The sequence below is a fragment of the Cajanus cajan genome, chromosome 6 (genome assembly GCF_000230855.2).
Source record: "Cajanus cajan strain Asha chromosome 6, NIPB_CcT2T_4, whole genome shotgun sequence".
Lineage (NCBI taxonomy): Eukaryota > Viridiplantae > Streptophyta > Magnoliopsida > Fabales > Fabaceae > Cajanus > Cajanus cajan.
In genome coordinates, this window is record NC_138522.1 from 62,471,567 (window position 1) to 62,494,360 (window position 22,794).

Here is a 22,794-nt window from a genome sequence, read left to right on the forward strand (position 1 = left end):
TTGGTCTAAAACTGTTAAATGTAGAATTTTAATACTAGTTTTCAAAATTCAATTTTACATGTGACTAAATGTACAGATATAAATACCCCGCCCAAATAAGATTAGTAACTCGTAGGAGAGCTAACAAATTCAACATCATTCCACGTGCATTTATGAAACTTCCGGAAGGGTAGGCAGTCCCACGTTGGGAATGCTCCCGAAGTCTCGTAATAAAGTACAATCTTTCCTAACGCTCCCTGTGTTACAATATTGTGATACAACCATCTACATCCAATCATTTCTCTTCATCCTCGGAATCTGACTTCGCAAAAACTGGCTCAGGTTGGGTTTCTGCATATGCTGGAGCAATGAACTTTGGATCCTTTGCTGCAGCATCAGCATATTTCAGGATAGCTTCCCTTGGATCCTCCTCCATCCATGTCTCCTTGATCATACCACCTTTCTGCAATTACATAAAGAAGTAAGTACCTTTCACTGTCACAATCTACAGCATGAAAACTGGACAGTCAACAAAAATGAAAAGAAATAAATGTGCACAAAAAAAAAAAAAACCTTTAGAAGATACTGGGTCAGTAAGCTTCCTTGACTAGTACCAACTCGTCCACCAAAGCCAGGACCAGTAATAGGTAGTTCAGGCTTATGGGACTTCAATGGATCCTTTAATATTTTCTCTCGCTGACGCTTCCGGCTTGGCTGATCTCTAAATAATGGTAAAGCGTGAGGATTGTGAATGACAGGTTTTGCCTCAAAGTCATCAATTGATTTTTTCCTCGGTGCACGTGCAACACAGACCAAAGCTCCTCTCTCACTTACGGTTGGGTCATATAGTATGTGAGTCCCTCCTTGGCTTTTATCACCAGTAGTTGCAAATATCTTTACAAATAAAAGCAAGTTCAAAAAGTATTATAAGCACGAGCAACAAATCCTGTTCAGAGAATGCAATATGCACCAGAGAATGCAAGATGACACCACAAAATTTGTTACCTGATTTAGTTTAGGATGCCAATAACACTGGACAACACTACAAGTGGGTGATATGCCAACTCTAGAAACAAGCTCAAGGTTTACTCTATCAAAGAAGCATAATAAACCTCCAGTCGAGCTCTCCCTTTCCACGGATGTTCCAGTCAAAAAGAGTTGTTCATCAGGACTGAAGGCAATATTTGTTTGTCCATAGTGATTTGGCAGATCCTCAAACACCTTTAACGGTTCCTTTATTTTGCGCAGATCCCAAACCTGAGACATGATTCATTGGTCAATCAGAAGTCACGAAGATTGGAGAAGGGTAAATACACGCCTAATAAAAAAAGCAAACAGCAACAAGCTACAATATATGATTTAGATTTTAGAATAAGTGAACATTTATTTACCTTCAATGAACCATCAAAACTCCTTGACAGTAAGATTCTCCCATCACTAGAAAATTTCAGACCACTAATATCATCCTCATGACATTTTTCAATATGTACATCTGGCCTACTCCCCCATCCGGGCTTAATATTCCAAATCTGTGAAAATTAATTGACCATTCCAAGCAATATAAGGAGAGAGTTAATGTTGTTTCAACTTTCAAGCTTAAAAGAAGTATACAGATATTGAGTTTACTACCCAGTAAAATCAGTGAGAAAAGATAATTGACCATTCCAAGCAATATAAGGAGAAAGTTGATGTTGTTTCGACTTTCAAGCTTAAAAGCAATATACGGATATTGTCTATATTACCCAGTAAAATTAGTGAAGAAAATAGGTACCTGTATTGAACCATCTCCTATACCACCGGCAATGCATTTACCATCACGATCCCATGCACATGTGGTGACAGGAACTCTTCCAGGTCTTGCAAGCTTTGGTTTAATGACCTAACAAATGAATGATAGCAGCAAAACTTCAGTAACATCAGAACAGTGTAAAAAATAAATTATAACAAATTATCACAACCCCATCCAGAGACAAAAACTTCCATATATGTGAAATCCAAAAATGCATAGGAACATATTCTTCAGTCACAATTGTCAAATTTGTGATTTAACTAGTAGAATTGTACTGTTTTTACAATTCTAGGTAGGGAAATAAAGTTAACTCAGCTTGAAAACCCATTTCTGAATAAACTCAGGTGAATTGTTACAAATTGCTTAGGCTAGTGAGTTTGAGGAAGAGTCTACACCAGCATGTTCTACTGTCTCTAAAAGAAAAAGCCCAAAATGACATCGAGACTAGAATTATTTTATTGCCTTTTGAAAAAAAAAAGCATCACAAAAGTCTAATGCAGGGCTTCAACCACCAACTACACAGCCATTCAAACTCAATCCCATTGCTGCATCCAACATCCCAGCATGAAGCCAGTTCCAATGAAGGTCATGAAAAAACCAGAGAGATGATGATGACTCTCAACCCAACCATAGTAGTCAATCCTTGATAGCAGTGTGGAGAAGCTGACCCCACAAATGGGATAGCGGGATGACTGCTATTCTAATATTTATTATATTAAATAATTAATATTATAGACATTAAATTCTGTTTATTTATCAAACTAACAATAACCTTTTCTCCATCAAATAATAAACCAGAGTAAGAACAGGGGTCTTTATAAATAGAATGCCAATAAATTCTTCACAACTGCATGCAAAGAAGCAGCCAATAATCATACCAGCAATGTCAGAAGCATGTAACAGATACATTCAGACACTTTTCCATGCAAAGCCTAAAGTTCTATTTTAAGAAGTCTAAGTATCCCCAAATATTAATAAATATGAATTTAACAAAATTTCAGTTTGAAAGGCTCTATATTCCCAAATAAAGGTTATAAATAAAAACAAAGTCACAATGCATGGAATCACTACAGTGAAAACATTTACCATGGAAGAAGACTAAGGTAAAATTTTCAAACCTGTTTTTGACTTTTGAAGTCATTGACATCCCATATACGTAGTGAGCCATCCTCTGATGATGTTAAAATGGTCTCTTTAGTTTTTGGATGCCACTCTCCACATGTCAATCCAGATATGTGGCCCTTGGTATTCTTTAGATCACGAATATACATGTCTCCCTTCACAAACTCTCCCAAAGTAAGCCCATCACGATCATAAATCTGTGGTAAAGGAAGAAAGGCACAGTTAGAAGAAAATCACCAAAGCACTAGTGCAAGAAGACAATGATGCCACGTGCTACCTTTGCTTGAGCTGACCCAGTCACGCACAAAAAGCGATCTGCAGTTGGACTCCAGCTTAAATTGCGAACTTGATGACCTTCAAACGGCTCCAGCTGTCGAAATGATTGCAGACGAGCATTCATCCCTTGAAAGTCGTACATTCTTACCATATAGTCATAGCTTCCAGAAAGCACTCTCGATCCAGTGTGATCCACAGCAAGAGCTGATACAACCTGTTATTAGTTGCAGAAACGTTACCAATTATCATTTATAAATTACTTAAAACCAAAACTGATTTCCTTTCCCATCACATTTAGATTTCAAATAATTGCAGCAGCTGCTCATTTACATAGCTGGGGTCTATCTTCTAGGTTTCTAGTCAAGGTTCTAAAAATTAGTCCTCAACCGCAATTTCCTCAATGTCAAGGTTTTTGGAGTCTCTGTGATTGCAATCGTGACCCTAGTTGCATTTGTCTGCAATTTTCCGTAATACCAACAACGCGACCGTAGCCATGACCGCCATTTAAAACCATGGTTCTAGTTCGGTACTTATTTGTTGCAATCTAACGGATTCAAAAACAATGAATTGTCTCCCACTACTTATAGCAATGTTAAAGCTATCCATGATATTGGCGAACCCTTGGGGGATCCACGTATGACTTAAAACACAGTGTAAACACCCGAGCTTTGAAACTCTAGAGACTAATTAATATTGAAAATTCTCAAACTTGGGAATTGGAAATCAAAATAGATCTACAAGTATCATTATTTGTTACCATGCCCTAGAAGGTAGGCACCACTAATTGTTCTTCCTTAAGATATTATTTTTTTCGTCAATTTGGGGAATTGGGAGAAGAAAGGAACGAAGGAATACCTTGGTGTGGCCCTTTAGTACAATCTCGTTGCTAAGGGGAATCCTGAAGTGCGTCCCTACCTCGTCCTGATCCGAATCCTCTTCGGACTCCGACGCATTCGGTGGCGGCGGGGGCGGGCCAATCATCTCTCCGTCGTCGTCGTCGGAAGGTGCGGGCGGCGGAGGCGGAGGGCCCACCGTGGGGGCATCGTCGTGAGGTGGAGGAGTAGGGTTTTTGGGAGGACGGAGGGAATTGAGCCATTCTTTGGAAGAGGAGGAGAGAGAGGGAAGTTGTTGGGTGGGTTTGGGATTGGGATTGGAACGACGTGTGGCATTGTGGATGGCTTCGAGAGGGGTTTGAGGCTTCGATTGCTTCCCGAATGAAAGAGGGAACTGAGCTCGAGCACCGTCGTATATGTCACCCTCCTCCTCCATTTTTTGCACACCTGAGTTCTACTACGCTACATTCTGTTGTATATATATTTTATTATTTATTAAAAAAATTATATATACAAATACACCTGGGTTCATTTACATACATATGTACAACTAACAACAGAACAATTATAATATTATTAAAAGAAAAATAAATCAAAACCTAAATATCATAATTATAAAACATCATATAAAAGTAGGTAGAAAACAATATTAATTCATACATTCATAATAGAGTTCTTCATGCTCACTCAAAACGAGTTATTTGAATGCTTTGAGTGAATTAATATAACAATACAATCATAGATATTAAAAGATAGGCTAAAAATCTAATTTGCTTTCTTATAATATTTTTTTTTCAATTTAGTCCCTTATTAATTTTTTGTCTCAATTTGGTCCTAAACTAATTAATTGGTTTCAATTTAGTCCCAAATTAATTAATTGGTTTCAATGTGGGACTTTCCGTCCAAATTGCTTTAATGGTGTTAACTTTTGGTCACGTAGACGCCAGGTAGATGCATACGTGGATACCACGTGGATGAGAGTTTTTTTTAAAACACCTGGACCCAGAACGGGCCGTTCTGGGTGCACTTTTGGTGTGTTAATTTTGCATCCGGAATGGCCCGTTCCAGGTGCAAAATTAACACACCGAAAATGCAACCAGAACGTCTCGTTCCGGTTTCAGAACGGGCCGTTCTGGTTTTATTTTAATTTATTTATATATAAAATATTAATAATTTTATAAAATATATATTATATTATATTTTAATTATGTTATTATATCTAATAAAATAAATATATTAATATTTTTTTAAAATTTTATTTTATTATATTTATCTTATTAATTTTTATCATTTTATTCTTTTAATCTTAAATAAGTTGCAAAAAATTATAAAGTGATATTTAAATATTTCTTCAAACAGAAAGAGAAAGAAAAAATTATTACTCTATTTATAAGATAATTATATTTTATAAAAATAAGTAATTTTAAAATTTTTACCATAAAATAATATTTTTCAAAATTATTATATTTTTTAATAAAATTAATCAAGAATATTGGTTTAATTGCATTTTTTATCTCTCAAGTATTCCAATTGTGCAGTTTTGTGATCTCCAAGATTTTAATTGCATAATTTTAGTCCTTAAATAATTACAATTGCGCGATTTTGGTCCTTCAATTTTTAATTGAACAATTTTAGTCCCTCGAATATCATAATAGTATGATTTTTTGTTTCTCCCATTAAAAATTAATAATTTTAATATATATATATATAATATTTTAAAATTAAATAATTATTTATCTATTCAAATTAACGTATATTATAATTTTTGATATTATATCAATAATATTATTAATATATTTATAGATAAACTAATAATTTGATAAATATAACTTGTTATATATTAATATACTTTTACAAAAATATAAGTATATTAATTAGAAATATATATCTGATCTTATATATTTATATTTTTGTAAAAGTATATTAATATATATTAAGTTATATTTATCAAATTATTAGTTTATTTATAAATATAGTAAAAATATTATTGATATTAATTTATCAGTAATATTAAAATACTAATAATATATAAATTTTATTAATTTAGTAATAATAAATATATATCATTTGATATATTAAAAAAATTAATAATATACGTTAATTTAAATAAACAAACAATTATATAGTTTTAAAACATTATATATATATATATATTAAAATTTTAAAATTATTAAATTTTTAATGAGAAAGACTAAAATTGCACAATTATGATATTTGAGAGATTAAAATTGTTCAATTAAAAATTGTGAGACTAAAATTATACAACTATAATATTTTAAGGACTGAAATTATTCAATTAAAACTTTAGAGATCAAAATTGCATAATTATAATATTAAAAATACAATTAAGAAAAGAATATTTTTTCACAGTTTTGGAGCCGGCCGTTCTGAATTCAGAACTTCAGAACGGGCCGTTCTGGTTTCAGAACTGCCCGTTCTGCGTCACTGGTGGTGTTTTAATTTTGTAACCAGAACGGTCCGTTCCGGTTTCAGAACGGGCCGTTCCGGTGCAGGTGTTTTCAAAAAAAAATCTCATCCACGTGGATGCCACGTATGCATCTACGTGGCATCCACGTGGCCAAAAGTTAACTCCGTTTAAATAATTTGGACGGAAGTCCCACATTGAAACTAATTAATTAATTTGGGACTAAATTGAAACCAATTAATTAGTTTGGGACCAAATTGAGACCAAAAATTAATGAGGGACTAAATTGAAACAAAAAAAGATTATAAGGAACCAAATTAGGTTTTTAGCCTAAAAGATAATAAATAGTGCTCAAAACACATATAGTAAAATTAACTAAATCTTTTATACTTATAATAGATAAAATTATAAAATATATTTATTAACGAGTTATTCAAACTATCAACTCTTTTTAATAATATGAAAATTTTACGTGTATGAGATTATTATATATTTTCAAACTTGTTGAAAAGTAAAATTAAATATAAAAAAATTATGTAAAAAGATATAACAAAGATAATAAAGGGTGTATTTTTCTGTCCAACACAAAACCACACTTATTGATTGATCTATCTAAATTTATTGATGTTCCATATTAACAATTCTATAATCAAGAACAGTTTAGATTAAAATGATAAAAGATTTTTATTTCTCATTATTGTAATCTTTATTATGAAAATAAGTCTATAATTTTAATTGAGGCTTTATCAAATTATGTATTTAACAAAATAATAAATACGATAATAAAAAATAATAACACTTTATTAAATCTAATATGATTACATGATAAATTGGGTTTTGAGCATATTTAATTATTCTTCCACAGATACGTCATCAAAAGCTTGCTTAAGTGAGCCAACATGCACATAAATAACAAACTTAAGACGTTAAAAAGTTAGAGTTCAAAGAATATAGTGACTTATTTCATTTTTCAGTATTACTTATAAAGATTAGAGAGATTAAGAGTAATAACCTTGTAATTGTAAACCCTTAAGGATCTCCATTTGTATTTGTGAGCAAATTCGTTAGTCATGAGCGACTAAATTCTCTTTGTTAGGGATTGATCTAGGTATTGTACTCCGTGTAACTCTTTTCTATTTTTATCCATTAAAAATTTTTATTTAGTTAATTGTTGTTCTTTTCTTAAAGCATGTTTTGACTTAGTTTCTTTCTACATGATTATATTTAAAATTTGTATAGTTTGATATTTATTACGAAATCCAACATATAAATAAATAACTACAGATATAATTACAATACTTCCTATTGACTTGGATCATACTCATACCCCAACACATGTTGAAGAGACATTAAAGGAAGTCAAAGTGAAGGTCCAACTTGAAAAGGCCCAAATGCATCATTAAACAATTTTATAATTTATCATAATAAGTATATTTTTAATTAGAGTTTAATCTTGTAATTTAAATCTATACAATTCAATACAACAATAACATGTAATATGATAATAATATAATATACACTTACTTAATTGAATTTTTTTTAACTCGATATTCTTAAGTAGGATCTTAAATTTAAATGTTATAAATAAAAAAGTATGGTTGGAAGAAAATCCACTAATTGTAATCATTCAAGTTCCCCAACAAAGTTTTTTCTTAATCCAAAATGGTAAATAAGAGATTACATTATCATAATTGCTAAGCAAGAAGTTAATAACATTATGGAGATCTTCAGACCAACACCAACAGAGATTATTAATGAGTATAACTGATTAAATTCTTTTACTTAATAGTTATCTCTAACTTTACATGTTTGTGTATTGCCTTAATTTAAATTTTAATGCAAAAAAAAAAACCAGTTGACTACATCTTTAGTTTTCAAAAACATAAAAAGTACATCTTTATTTTCTCCTCAAACCTCCTTTTTATCTCTCTCTCCTAAGAATAACATTTGATCGATCTCTCTTTTTTTTATTCGATAAGAAGATATAACTTTTTTTTTTGTGAATTGATGAATCTTTTAATTACTTTTTTTAATTTACTAAATTAATTTATTATTATTATTATTATTTTGGGAATAAACCCAAAGTTAGGAACACATCATATATTCTTTATATTTTTCCTTTATTTTCTTCTCCTTCTCTCGTTCAGAAAAAAAGACACCATCTAATTTCAAGCAAAGCTCCACAACAGCAATAATACAGTTATAATATTTTATTCTTCACAGTTCAATCTAGTATTTCACCCACATAAAATAGTAATTTGATGAGTGCTCAAATCTTTTTAATTTTTAATTTTGAAAGTGGTGGAAGACATAATCAATGAAGTCACCATGCTCATTTGTTTAATGGATGATTGATGGCGGCTGATAAACTGATAATTGAGGCTATTACCTTTCCCAGCAGTAGGGACACCTCCGTCTAGTAGAGTGAGGAGGAGAAAAGTTTTGAAGTGAAGTGTGAGCTAGAGTCATATATATGTTATGTTAGATGTTATTTTATTAAAATGTGATGTAAGTTGACTTGTGTGTGATTGGCTTATGGTTTATTGATGTAGTTCTTCCGGTGTTTCTAACAATTGATACTAGAGTCGAAAATTGATCGAGTTATTTTATGATATTTGTCTGAAGGGATATTTTATGATGGTTATTTTTATAAGGTTATTATACAAATATACTCTGCAATGATGAGATATTGTCCGCTTTGGGTCGTAGCCCTCACAGTTTTACTTTTGGTTATCACCCAAAAGGTCTCTCAATCATTAAAGTATGTTTATATTATATAAGTTGTTATTTTTTGTCTTATTTTATCGACGTGTTTGTACAATAAAAAAGAATTTAACGCAGAATTCTAAGGCAGACTCGTAATTGATGATATCACCCTTGTCCCTTGCTCATTTTTTTTAACGGGGTGGTTGACTTAATATGATTTGATACGTTGTTTTGTTTATTCCACCAATGCAATGAAGTAATGTGGAAATGAAATGCCGAGTTACGGGGAGCATAATCATATATTTGAGCACTTGAAAATCCTATTGGTGTGAGTCTGTCATCAGTGACAACCTTACTTCCTTAGCCGCCCATGTGGTAGTACAGTGTCCTCTATCTAAATATATAAATATCACATCATCATCTCTTGTCTTACATTCAACTAAACACATATTAAGGTCCCTGTCAAATTGAAAAGAAAATTTGAGAAAAATTTGCATTGCCTTTTCTCTTTAGTACTGTTTGATTCTTGGAGGCTGAAACTTTTGATTTTTCCTTGGAAATGGAGGATGGGGGTAGTGTCAAAGCAGGCAGTGCTATTATGAGTAGTTTCAGGATTGGGAGTTCATCAGTTTGGAGTAACAGTGGTGTGGAAATCTTTGCAAACTCTTTCCACCAGGAAGATGATGAAGAGGCTCTTAAATGGGCTGCTATTCAGAAACTTCCTACGTTTGCACGTTTGAGGACAGGCTTGCTGACTTCGCCGGAAGGGGTTGCCAATGAGATCGATGTTCATCAACTTGGGTTGCAAGAAAGGAGAGGTTTGCTTGAGAGACTCGTCAGAGTTGCTGAAGAGGACAATGAGAAGTTCATGCTCAAGCTCAGGGACCGCATTGATAGGTGAGTGTGTGCCTCAGTGTCATTATTCTTGATTTTAACTAAGCTACATACAACCTATCAGGGTCGGTTAAATGGTGAGAGATTTTGGTAGTTTGCATCAGCTCGTAGGTTCAAACCTTATTGACGTTCTGCATGACTTTAGAATGCACTATTAATGTCTTTTTTTGGATTGGATGGTGCTAGAGTTGGAATTGCCCTTCCTACAATAGAGGTCCGATTTGAGAACATGAACGTTGGAGCAGAAGTTCATGTAGGTAGTAGAGCTTTGCCTACCTTCACTAACTACATGGTTAATAAAGTAGAGGTAAGTGTACCAAGCACAAACCTTTCAAAATGAATAGTATTAATCTCTTTGAAGGAGGTTTTAATGTGCCTTTTTTGTGTTGATTTTTAAAGGGGCTGTTGAACTTCCTTCATGTACTCCCAAGTAGAAAGCAACATATAAATATTATCCAGAATGTTAGTGGAATAATAAGGCCAGCCAGGTAACAATTAATGTAGACAATATTCTATGTTATATCTCACTTGGAAGACAAGACAACAAGCAACAAAATATGTCACTGTTTGTTTTTCTCCAGAATGACATTGCTTTTGGGTCCTCCAAGTTCTGGGAAGACCACACTCCTGTTGGCCTTGGCTGGAAGACTTGATTCAGAACTAAAGGTTAAGTCATGGTACTAGGTTTGTGCTAGTATTTTCCATTTTGGACTTGTAGCTAATAAGGTTTGACTTTTTTATCAGTTCACTGGAAAGGTGACTTACAATGGTCATGGAATGAATGAATTTGTACCCCAACGAACGGCTGCTTATGTCAGTCAAAATGATCTTCATATTGGAGAAATGACAGTCAGAGAAACCTTGGCCTTCTCGGCGCGAGTTCAAGGAGTTGGACCTCGTTATGGTTAGTCCACAGAATTGAAATTTGGAAACCATGTGCAAAAATTTCATATGAAAACCAAGTTTAAACCAAAATTATTTCATATTCTGCAGATTTGCTAACAGAGGTGTCCAGAAGAGAAAAAGAAGCAAATATCACACCTGATCCAGATATAGATGTCTATATGAAGGTAAGAAAGAGATAATTTGATGAAAAATAGAGGTGTATAACACCAAACATACAAAAGGGACAAAAACTGATATGAAATATTTGAGTTACAAACTTAGTTTTGCATACATTAACAGTGTTTACAGCAAGTGCTTAAATACTAAGATTGACTAATCATTGGGTAAAACAAATAGTAAAATATGACTAAACTAACAAGAAAATATCATTTGCCTGCACAATTTACTTTTTCTGAACATAAGTAACTTTTAAGAAAATTTACAAGCAAAACAGAAAACTGTAGAGACTTTAAAATATTTAATTAAGACAGTGAAAAAATCTCAATAGTCAACATAATTGTCTACTAGGGGCATGTCTTTATCTATTTGGCCCGCATCTCTTGAACTTCCTTTCATACTTTTTGACAGATAGAAAGATAAGCTTTCAACTCAATTCAAGAAAAATGTTTGCTTTTCAATCGTAACAACATATTTGTTGAAATTTTGGAATTCTATTTCTACACATAAGCAATGGAATTTCCTTTTGGGAATGCCTATTCTATGAACAAATCTATAATACACCTGCTTTACTTGACATATGCTATTAAGAAATCTGCTACATCTACTTTACTTCATATTTTTATTGTATTGAAGTTGAGTGCACCATCTATTTATCTCTATTTTTTAAAATTAAATGGAATGGTTGATAATTAAGTGGTTGGACTTGTTACTTGTAATGCTCAGGCTGTAGCAACTGAAGGCCAGAAAGCAAATTTTATTACAGATTATATTCTAAGGGTAAAAATCCCCACACTCAAATTTTCCTTGATTATCTTAATGTCATTATGTGTTAAATTCCTGTTTGATTTGCTTTATATTTTCAGATTTTGGGACTGGAGGTCTGTGCTGATACTATTGTGGGAAATGCAATGTTAAGAGGTGTCTCTGGGGGACAAAGAAAACGTGTTACAACAGGTAAAACCAGCTTGATTTCAAATTTTGAAGTGCATCAGGTTTAATTAACTCAAGCAATTCGTTGTGCAAAAATCTACTATTAATATATATCTATAAATACAGGGGAGATGCTGGTTGGACCAGCTAAAGCTGTATTCATGGATGAAATATCTACTGGTTTGGATAGTTCAACAACTTTCCAAGTTGTGAATTCACTCAAGCACTTTATCCATTCTCTCAAAGGAACTGCTGTTGTCTCACTCCTACAACCAGCACCAGAGACTTACAATCTTTTTGATGATCTTATTCTACTCTCTGATGGCCAAGTTGTGTATCAGGGTCCCCGTGAACATGTTCTTGAATTTTTTGCTTCTGTGGGCTTCAAATGTCCTGAGAGGAAAGGTGTTGCAGACTTTTTGCAAGAAGTATAGATTTAACTTCTTTCTCTGTTTACATAGGAAAACCAAAAGTACAAGTTAAATGTTATAGGCTAATAGAAACTTATTTTATTCTTACATGAATAAATTTATTATGTTAATAAAGGTGACATCAAGAAAAGATCAGGAGCAATATTGGGTACCCAGAGATCAGCCTTACAGATTTGTCACAACCGAAGAGTTTGTAGAGGCATTTCAATCATTCCATGTTGGGAAAAGCCTTGCTAATGAACTTGCTATTCAATTTGACAAGTCTAAAAGCCACCCAGCAGCCTTGGCAAACAAAATGTATGGATTAGGAAAATGGGAACTGTTGAAAGCTTGCTTGTCAAGAGAATATTTACTCATGAAACGAAATTCATCTGTCCACATCTTCCAACTTTGCCAAGTAGGTTCGCAATTTGCAACTTTTTATGTTAACGAGTCATGTTACTCATGTACCATGGACATTATTTATCTAATGATATCCATTACTAACACCTTTTTCAACATTTTTAGCTTGCTGTAGTGGCCTTTATTACCATGACCATTTTCTTCCGGACTGAGATGCATCGAGATTCAGTGACTAATGGTGGAATATATGCGGGTGCATTGTTCTATGGCCTTCTTGTAATCTTGTTGGATGGATTTACTGACCTTGCCGTGACAGTTTCTAAGCTTCCCGTTTTTTACAAGCAAAGGGACTTTCTCTTTTTCCCTTCATGGGTGTATGCTCTTCCTGCATGGATCTTAAAAATCCCCATGACTTTTGCGCAAGTGGGAATCTGGGTATTCCTCACCTACTATGTTATTGGCTTTGATCCATATGTTGGAAGGTAAAGGAGCTGTGCGTACTGGTTTTTTCCCCATCCTCTCATGTTGAAATGCTACTGAAGTCTGAATAAAAAATGACACTTATCTATCTCTCTACTTAATGCAGATTCTTCAGGCAATTTCTCCTCCTGTTATTTGTTAACCAGATGGCTTCTGCCTTATTCCGGTTTATTGGAGCACTTGGTAGGGAACTGACGGTTGCTTTCACAATTGGGTCGTTTGTATTGGCCATCCTTATTGCTATGAGTGGTTTCATCCTGTCAAAAGGTATCATCATAATATTAATACAAAAGAATAAGAATATGTTTGGTTACAAACTTAAAAGAGCTTCACTATTGAAAATAAAGGATTTTTTTTTCAATAAAGAAGCTCTCAAAAGCACTTTTAACTTGTATCTAAACAGATTTTAAGTCTTTCTTTCATTATAATAACACTACTCTTTTTTCGTTGCTTTATGCCAATAGACAATATGAAAAAATGGTGGTTATGGGGCTTTTGGTCATCACCTATGATGTATGGACAGAATGCCATAATAAATAATGAGTTTCTGGGGAAGAGATGGAGACATGTAAGTTTTTTTTTATACTAATCTTTGTGTTCATTTTTGTGCTTGCCTTATCACATAAATAATCTAGTGTATGGATATATTTTCTTTTGAAAGGTTCTACCCAACTCAACTACACCGCTAGGAGTTGCAGTTCTTAAATCTCGCGGATTCTTTACTCAGTCAAAGTGGTATTGGATTGGTGTTGGGGCACTGATTGGATATACGATAGTGTTCAATATTGCTTTCATCCTTGCTCTCACTTACTTGAACCGTGAGCTTCTTCACCTTAAAAATGTTTTATAATCAAATGAGAGAGCCTATAGTTTGTACTAATATTATCACAAATTGGTTAGCAGCAATTGTGCAGCATCAAGCTGTTAAATCAGAGCAATCTCAAACCAATGAGCAGGATGGTGGAAGCACTTCTGCAAGGTCTTCATCTAGAAGGAAAGAATCCGACAGAAGAAGAGGAATGGTTCTTCCCTTTGAACCACATTCCGTCACCTTTGATGATGTAACATATTCTGTTGACATGCCACAGGTAATGTAAATGGAAAAAAGTCAAATAACACTTGTATTAAGCTTTTAGAGAATTATTATGATTACTGAATCCGTGCACTAAATTTGCAGGAAATGAAGAATCAGGGAGTTGTTGAGGATAGGTTGGTCCTTTTGAAGGGTGTCAGTGGCTCTTTCAGGCCAGGCGTTCTCACAGCACTAATGGGTTCCACTGGTGCTGGCAAAACAACTCTGATGGATGTACTAGCTGGAAGAAAGACTGGGGGATATACTGGTGGGAACATCACAATTTCTGGCTATCCCAAGAATCAAGAAACCTTTGCAAGAATTTCTGGATACTGTGAACAAAATGATATCCATTCTCCTCATGTTACTGTATATGAATCCTTGCTCTATTCAGCATGGCTTCGATTATCAGCAGAAATCAATTCTGAAACCAGGAAGGTCGGCATCTGAATCCTATGTTGAGTAAAAAATATCTTAGTTAAACTACTTATACATTGATACACAATTTTCCTACACTGAATTAATGATTTGAATCCTCTAAAGGGAAAAATATAAAGCATTAAAATAATAGTTGTTGACAAAAAAAAGGATTTCAACAATTTGGTGGTTCATCTAATGTGTACTGGTAATTTATTATCTCAATGTCAACATTTAACTTCCCAACTAATAGTTTAAAATTTTAGCTATAAGTTTATACTTTACCTTTTGAAATGCATCTCTCACTTTAGAGAAGTCAAATTCCAGAATTAGATACCTTATTCAATGCACAATCTTCCTCTCGTAGCTATTTTTTGCACACTTCACATATATTATTGTGTCAGTTTGAGTGCTAACAAAAGTATTTGAATGTTTTTTATCAGTTTACTAAGTTTTGAAATGATGAATGGTTGGTGACAGATGTTCATTGAGGACGTTATTGAACTTGTGGAGCTGAATCCTATAAGGAATGCAATTGTTGGATTGCCAGGTGTTGATGGTCTTTCGACAGAGCAGCGCAAAAGGTTGACTATTGCTGTTGAGCTAGTGGCTAATCCTTCTATCATATTCATGGATGAGCCAACTTCTGGGCTAGATGCAAGAGCTGCTGCTATTGTTATGAGAGCTGTTAGGAACATAGTGGACACTGGAAGAACAATTGTCTGTACCATTCATCAGCCCAGCATTGATATATTTGAATCTTTTGATGAGGTGAATTAAGCAGAGCAAAAAATTATGACATCTTCATTCTCTTTTATTAATAAGTTTCTAATTTTTATTGTCAACTAAATGCAGCTCTTTCTAATGAAGCGAGGAGGGCAAGAGATATATGTGGGGCCACTTGGTAATCATTCTTCTCATTTAATCAGTTACTTTGAGGTAAAACTCTTATGAAAATTAGTACATATTGAAGTGCATGCTTTGCTTCAGATCTTTGTCTTGGTAAAAATTTAACTGTTGCGGACATTTCTCTCATGAAGGAAATTAAGGGTGTCCATACCATTGAGGATGGCTACAACCCAGCAACATGGATGTTGGAAGTCACAAATTCAGCAAAAGAAATGGAAATGGGGATTGATTTTGCCGAGGTGTACAAAAATTCAGAGTTATACAGGTATTGAAATCAATTGGTTGAAGTCTCATCAAACTCTGGAACAGGGAAATAATATGCTAGATAGAGCCTAGAAAGTAGAAAGCTACAATTTTGTGTTATATGAAGTTGTTCAAAGTATTATGGAATGAATGGTTGTTGAGGTAAACTGTTATGTGGCATATATTTCAGGAGAAACAAGGAACTTATTAAAGAATTGAGTACTTCAGCCCCTGGTTCTAAGGACCTTTATTTTCCTTCAAAGTATTCTAGGTCCTTTATTACACAATGCATGGCTTGCTTATGGAAACAACATTGGTCTTACTGGCGCAATAATCAATACACCGCCCTAAGATTTCTCTACACAATCGCTGTGGCCTTGTTGTTTGGGAGCATATACTGGGACCTGGGCTCCAAAATGTGAGATCAAGTCATCAAACCAAAAACTAGGAAATTTTATTGCATCAACTCATGTTTCTTAGTTTCTAGCTCTTTCTAACAGCATATTTCCATATCCATTGCAGCAAAAAGCAACAAGATCTTTTCAATTCCATGGGCTCCATGTATGCTGCTGTTCTCCTTCTTGGTATCAAGAATGCTAATTCAGCACAACCGTTGGTGGCTGTTGAAAGAACAGTGTTTTATAGGGAAAAAGCTGCTGGAATGTATTCAGCTTTGGCGTATGCTTTTGCTCAGGCAAGTACTTTGTTATTTAGAGACTTGAAAATAATTTCATTGTCTAACTTTTCTTATCTTCATATGTTCTTGCAGGTTGTAGTTGAACTACCACATGTTCTCTTACAAACTGTGGTATATAGCATTATAGTGTACGCAATGATTGGTTTTGAGTGGACTGTCACTAAATTTTTCTGGTACCTTTTCTTTATGTACTTAACATTCCTCTACTTTACATATTATGGCATGATGTCAGCTGCCATCACCCCAAACCCATCCATGGCGGTTATACTTTCTGCTGGATTTTATGAAGTATGGAATCTCTTCTCAGGATTCATAATCCCACGACCAGTAAGTTTTAGCTTGCTTTGATGTTTTGTGCAGTTTCTTGTTTACATTTATACTTTGTAAGCATACGACACGAGAAATGTTAGCAATAGATTTTATAAAACTATTTTCACCATACTCTAGTCTATCATCAGTTGAAATTTGTTAAAAATCATAAGATCATAAGTGGGATGCATTAAATAAGGATTAAAACTCAAATGTTGTAACATAAGTGTTGTTGATAATTTTTCAGTTAAGAGTTTCACCTTGATAATATACATAATAAAGAATTTTATTAAATTAATGTTAATTTTGTCAAAACAATTATGTGACGTTTGTGTTAAATGTCCAAATGTTAGCTTTATTATGAAGGTAAATGTTTCAAAATCATACCAAGAAGAGAAAGAATTAATTAATTTCTTGATGATCAATGAATATGTATGAAATTTCATGAGTTATTATTAAAAAGAAATATTCAATTCAAAATAACCACTGAATTGTGTACTAATTTTTGTGATATAAACGAAATAATCTTGTACATTTGATTAGAAATTCGTTTCTAATATCCATGTATAGAGAAAAATATTTGTTCAGAAATTTATATATATTTTTTAAAATCAATCTCAAATATTTCAAGAAATTAATCTTTAACTTTCAGTTAAAAAGAAATTGAGATTTTAAGTATATATTCTTTATTAAATGTTAAAATATGTTATTGTGATAAAATTTTAATTCTAATTAAAAAATAATACCAATAATGTATGTAGTACTATATTCAAGTTTTGTCCTAAATAAGAAGTGTGATCCACTCAATTTTATGACTTCCAACCTCTACAAGAAAATGTCACTTAGTGACCAAATATTCAGTCACCAAAGTGAGAAAATAGTCACTAAACAATTAGAGACGAAATTGGAGACTGATTTCAATAAATGGCTAAACATCTTAGAGACTGATTTCGACTAATGTTAGAGTATGTTGAAACGACTCGCATCGCCAAATTGTGTGTTGCTAGCTGTGTAACGGTATTACATACGTATCCATGTTAGGACACTGTATGACACTTCAATTACTTCCAGATGCAATTTTGGAACTTTTTTACTTTGATTTTTTAAAATTCTTACATCAATATGGATTGAAATGTCACATTAATTGGATAACTTTCAACATTTTATTATGTTTATGTTGATACATATTCATTTGTAAAACATGAATTGTCTGTAATGATTTAAACTTTTTGACATATTTGTTTCCTTTCTGGGGCATGGATATGATGAACAGAAGATACCTGTCTGGTGGAGATGGTACTATTGGGCAAATCCAGTAGCTTGGACTTTGTATGGGTTGGTGACATCTCAATTTGGAGATATACAAGGCCATATTGAGTTTAATGGTAAAAGAACAACAGTGGAAGACTTTTTAAGAAATTACTTTGGTTTTAAGCATGATTTTTTGGGAGTGGTTGCAGCTGTTCTTATAGGAATTGCAGTTACTTTTGCATTTATCTTTGCCATTGCCATAAAGATGCTTAATTTCCAAAGACGTTGAGAATGACATTCAACTTTTGATTAGGATGTTCTTCGTTGGTAATAATTTGTACAGGAAAAAAGACAACATTTCTATCTGTATTATCTTATTTTCGAATTAAAAGTGTGTTTGAGTTCAGTTACAATATATTTTTTTTTTTATTTTATCTTTATTATTTTCCTAAATAATTTATTCAAAACAACTTTTTTCAAGAAAATAGATGCTATTAGAAAAGAATTGTTAAGTAATTTCGTCAAAACTACTTAATTTTGCATAAATAATTAAGTTAGTAAATTATTAGTCATTAAATTCTCACAATAACATTAAAGATAAATATTATATTTAATTAATCCTATCAAATGTTGCATATTTATTTTATATAAAGATATCAACTTTCAGTTTTTATATATTTTTATTTTAAAAAAATATTTTTATATAAGAATTAAGGTAATAACTAACTAAGTCATTAAAATCTTATTAATGTTATTGATTTTTACATATTGAAATAATTTTTATTTTTAAATGAACATCCATTAAAAAAAATGTAATAAATAATATTGAAAATGAAAGATTTTTAAAAAAATTCATAATTATGATTCACGCAATATTCTAAGATTTTAAGGACTAATTTGTAATTAGGACGTAATTTTTATTAACCAAAAATTATCTTAATACAACAAGAATTAAATATGTAAACATTAAGTAAAAAAAAAAAAAAAAGACTTTATTTAAATAGAGAAGAAAAAAATTTAAATTTTTCACTTAATAAAAAAAATTAAGGTAATTTAGACATTTTAAAAGAATACACTACATATATTGTTTGCATATAGTAAAAAAAAACTGGTGCAGAAAGCAAAAGCCTTCTTCACGTGGTAGGACTTTATATTACGCAGAACTTTTATCGAAACAAAGTCAAATGAAGAGGTTAGTAAAAAATAGAAAACTATCATCTTGGAAACGATGAAAATATAATGGTGTTTAATAATATAAACAAATAAAAAATAATCTAACAAAAATTATAATTAATTTTTTAGTTTAATTGAAAAATAAATAATTAATCACACATTTTTAATATATTTCAGTAATAATTTTTTAAATAATCTATATATATAGATGAGTCCAAATCCAGTTTAGAGTTAATAAATAAATAAAAGGATTTTCTGAAGTAGAAAAAAAAATTTAACTTAAAATTTCACCCATAGATTTTTTAAACCTTCACTTTATAATGAAAGCAACAATTTTTTTTTTCAAATAACCTTGAATCATCCGGTGAAAATTCACTGGAGAAGATTCATTCTCCAATAGAATTTATCCTCGTTTTAAATTTTTTTTAATATAAATAAATTTTAATTATTTATATCTTATTTAATGATGTTTTCTCTAAAATATCTCTTCTTTAATACATAATCTTTTAGTTGTATTATTTTTTAATATTTATAATAAAAAATTCAAAAAAAATATTATGAGATTAGAAAAATTAATATAGATAATTAATTTTTTTAATTTATAAAATTTTATAGAATTCAATAAAATTGCAATCACCTTCAAATTATGATGGAAATATAACATATGAAGAATAAAAAAATATAAAACAAAAAATATGAAAGAGATGTTAAAATAAGTAGTAGCACATTAACATGAAATAATTAATTTTTTTATTTAATGTAATCTATAGAGATAAGAGAATTGGTGTGATGGAGAAAGAATGTTAATCTAATTTTGTTTGTTTTTTTGTCTTATTTCTTTATTATTTTATACTCGTATATTATGATTCGTATTTTATATCTCTACCTAATTATATGTTTAATTTTTTCTGCTTATTTCTTATATTTAATTATTTTTTGTACATTTATAAGGTCGACTATGACATTATGACTTTTCTGTAGTTGCATTAGGCATGGCAATCTAACCCGCCCCTGTGGGTTCCCGCCCGAACCCGCCCCGATTTGGATGGGGAAAACCCGTGTTTATCGGGTTCGGGTTTTCCCTGATTGATAAAATCGGGGGCGGGGGCGGGGGCGGGGATGTTAATACCCACCCCGCCCCCGTCCCCATACCCGCCCCCACCCCCGCCCCGCTTAATAATATAATTAAAAAATTATTTTTATATATATAAACCAAAATTATAAATATTTATATGTAAAAATTTATATTATTTTATTTTTCTTTTATTTTTTTTAAATTGTTCATATTTATTTAAAAGAAAAAAAGAAGAAAAAAAAATAAAAGCGGGGGCGGGGGCGGGGCGGGGAAACCCGAACCCCGCCGGGGGTGGGGATGGGGACCTAGATTTTATCCCCGGCGGGTATCGGGGACGGGGGCGGGGGCGGTTTAAATTTGCGGGGGCGGGGGTGGGGAACGTAAAACCCGCCCCCGCTCCGCCCCGTTGCCATGCCTAAGTTGCATGTTTAAATTTTGTAATTTTTTCTACTCACAATGCTTTCATTATAATAATAATAATTATTATTATTATTATTATTATTTATCTATATTAGTATATTTATTGTATTTAATGGTTTGACTTTCATTAATTTGACTCCGATAAATATATAGTTCATATAAGATAAGGTTGTTTTTATTTTGGTCCTCTTAAATTATTGTTGTTTTTTTTTATCCTTTCAAATTTTGTTGCTTTCATTTTGACACTCTTAAATTTTGGTTCTCATAATTTTCTATTTTAGTTCTTATATATATTTATCTTTTTCCGTTAAATTTGATAAACGGTAAAGAAAAAATAAAACAATTTACTTTACAAAGACGAAATCGAAAAAAAAAAGGACTAAAATCAGAAACTCTCTCTGCATTTTTTCAACCTTATTGATGGTTGTTCTACAAAAGTTTCACCTTCTGATGATGAACAACAAAATCATAGGTCTACCTTTATTTCTTTCTTTTTTTTTTTTTTTCTAATTCAGTGCAAAGTTTTAATTTTCAATTTTTTTATCGTGTGATTTGAACGATAAATATGAAGATGTTCTCTTTTGGTTCATGAGATTATTAAAGAACTAAAAAAAATGGTCATGTTCAAAGGAAATTTTGACTACTGATTGATTCAAAGAAAAACAATAAGTTGTTATTCGATTTTTCAGGTGACAATGTTAATATTGTTAATATATATTTCCTTCTATTTGTATGAAGGAAAAAATATATGAATTGATTATAGTTATGAGCACTTGATGAGTAGTGTATATATTTATACCTTTTTTTTTCATTCTTCGACCTCAGCCTTTGCATGTTTGATTCTGCATTTTTTTTTTTTACCTTATTGCTGATTCTTTTACGAAAAGTTCACTTTCAATGATGAATAATGAAGAAATCATAAGTTTACTTTCAATTTTTTTGTTTGTGTGAAATTTTATATTTTTCAATTTTTGTTGCATAGTTGATAACTCTAACTCCCAATAATATAGGGTTATTAGAAAACATAAGTGATTTTGAGAATTGTGATTTAATTTTCCATCCAAGTTGTTATTGATACAATTATTATATCGTTAATACTATTATTATTATTATCGATATCATTGTTAATGATAATAGCAAGATTGTGGTTAAGAAAAGGTCATTGATATCACTATTTTAGGCCCGTGGTCCCAAGTTTTTTTTAAAATAATTTTAACATAAATAACTAAGTAATATATTTTATTATATTATAAATAATTAGGTAATACATAAGATCATATAATTATTTAAAGTTCATGTAGTATACACACATAAATATTATAATAAATTATTAGTTTGTGAAATTTTATTATAATTTAAAAGTTATTTTACATTTATTTTGAATTTCAATAATAAAAAAAATGGTATCAAAATGAATATAAGGATTAATTTCTAAAAACAATAGTATGATTTGTATGATTTATATATAAAAAGAAAATTAACGAAAATGACAATGATAAGATCGTAAGAACATAATGTTAATTTGATTCTTCTAAAAAAATATTTTATAATTTTGATTATTTTATATAAATATTAAATTAATTTATTTTATTATATTTACACCATATTATAAAAGATTTTAAAATATGAAATCACTTAAAGAAAATTATTTTAATTTCAATAAATAAGATTTTGAAAAAAAATATCTTAATTTTATATTAGTGTTCATTTTGAAAAAAAATATCTTAATTTTATATTAGTGTTCATTAATTTTTTTTCTCTAATTTAAATTTTTTAAAAATTAATAGTAAAACAAATTAGTTTTCCATTAAAAGTATTAAATATATTAAAAAATTAATTTATTAAATTTATGTAATATATGTTTATACAATACACTGCAAAATAGTAATTGAATTAGTTATCATTAAATATTGGAACTTCTTAATTATTAATATTTAATTAACAATTTTATTAAAT

General features: G+C 31.3%; 2 protein-coding genes across 3 annotated transcripts; one reads left to right on the forward strand and one right to left on the reverse strand.

Moving 5' to 3' along the window:
- Positions 1 to 4,469, reverse strand: LOC109804536 (Transducin/WD40 repeat-like superfamily protein). Its single transcript, XM_020366385.3, has 8 exons — positions 4,022 to 4,469; positions 3,168 to 3,380; positions 2,887 to 3,087; positions 1,751 to 1,858; positions 1,371 to 1,508; positions 985 to 1,236; positions 553 to 873; positions 1 to 442 (listed from the first exon to the last, which is right to left on the reverse strand). The coding sequence occupies exons 1-8, from the start codon at positions 4,433 to 4,435 to the stop codon at positions 275 to 277; spliced, it is 1,815 nt and encodes a 604-aa protein (XP_020221974.1). The 5' UTR covers positions 4,436 to 4,469; the 3' UTR covers positions 1 to 274.
- A 5,075-nt stretch (positions 4,470 to 9,544) lies between these two features.
- Positions 9,545 to 18,598, forward strand: LOC109803788 (pleiotropic drug resistance protein 1). Of its 2 annotated transcripts, XM_083059284.1 has the most exons (23): positions 9,549 to 10,027; positions 10,211 to 10,331; positions 10,424 to 10,512; positions 10,606 to 10,690; positions 10,769 to 10,928; positions 11,018 to 11,094; positions 11,813 to 11,866; positions 11,953 to 12,043; positions 12,146 to 12,447; positions 12,566 to 12,847; positions 12,958 to 13,274; positions 13,379 to 13,539; positions 13,737 to 13,840; positions 13,934 to 14,090; positions 14,176 to 14,360; positions 14,450 to 14,782; positions 15,242 to 15,532; positions 15,617 to 15,700; positions 15,802 to 15,935; positions 16,104 to 16,331; positions 16,436 to 16,607; positions 16,683 to 16,937; positions 18,193 to 18,598. In XM_083059284.1, the coding sequence occupies exons 1-23, from the start codon at positions 9,690 to 9,692 to the stop codon at positions 18,457 to 18,459; spliced, it is 4,287 nt and encodes a 1,428-aa protein (XP_082915410.1). In that variant the 5' UTR covers positions 9,549 to 9,689; the 3' UTR covers positions 18,460 to 18,598. The 2 variants fall into 2 exon arrangements, with proteins under 2 accessions (XP_082915409.1, XP_082915410.1); XM_083059283.1 differs by having other exon boundaries at positions 9,545 to 10,027; positions 16,436 to 16,937.
- The last annotated feature ends 4,196 nt before the right edge of the window (positions 18,599 to 22,794 follow it).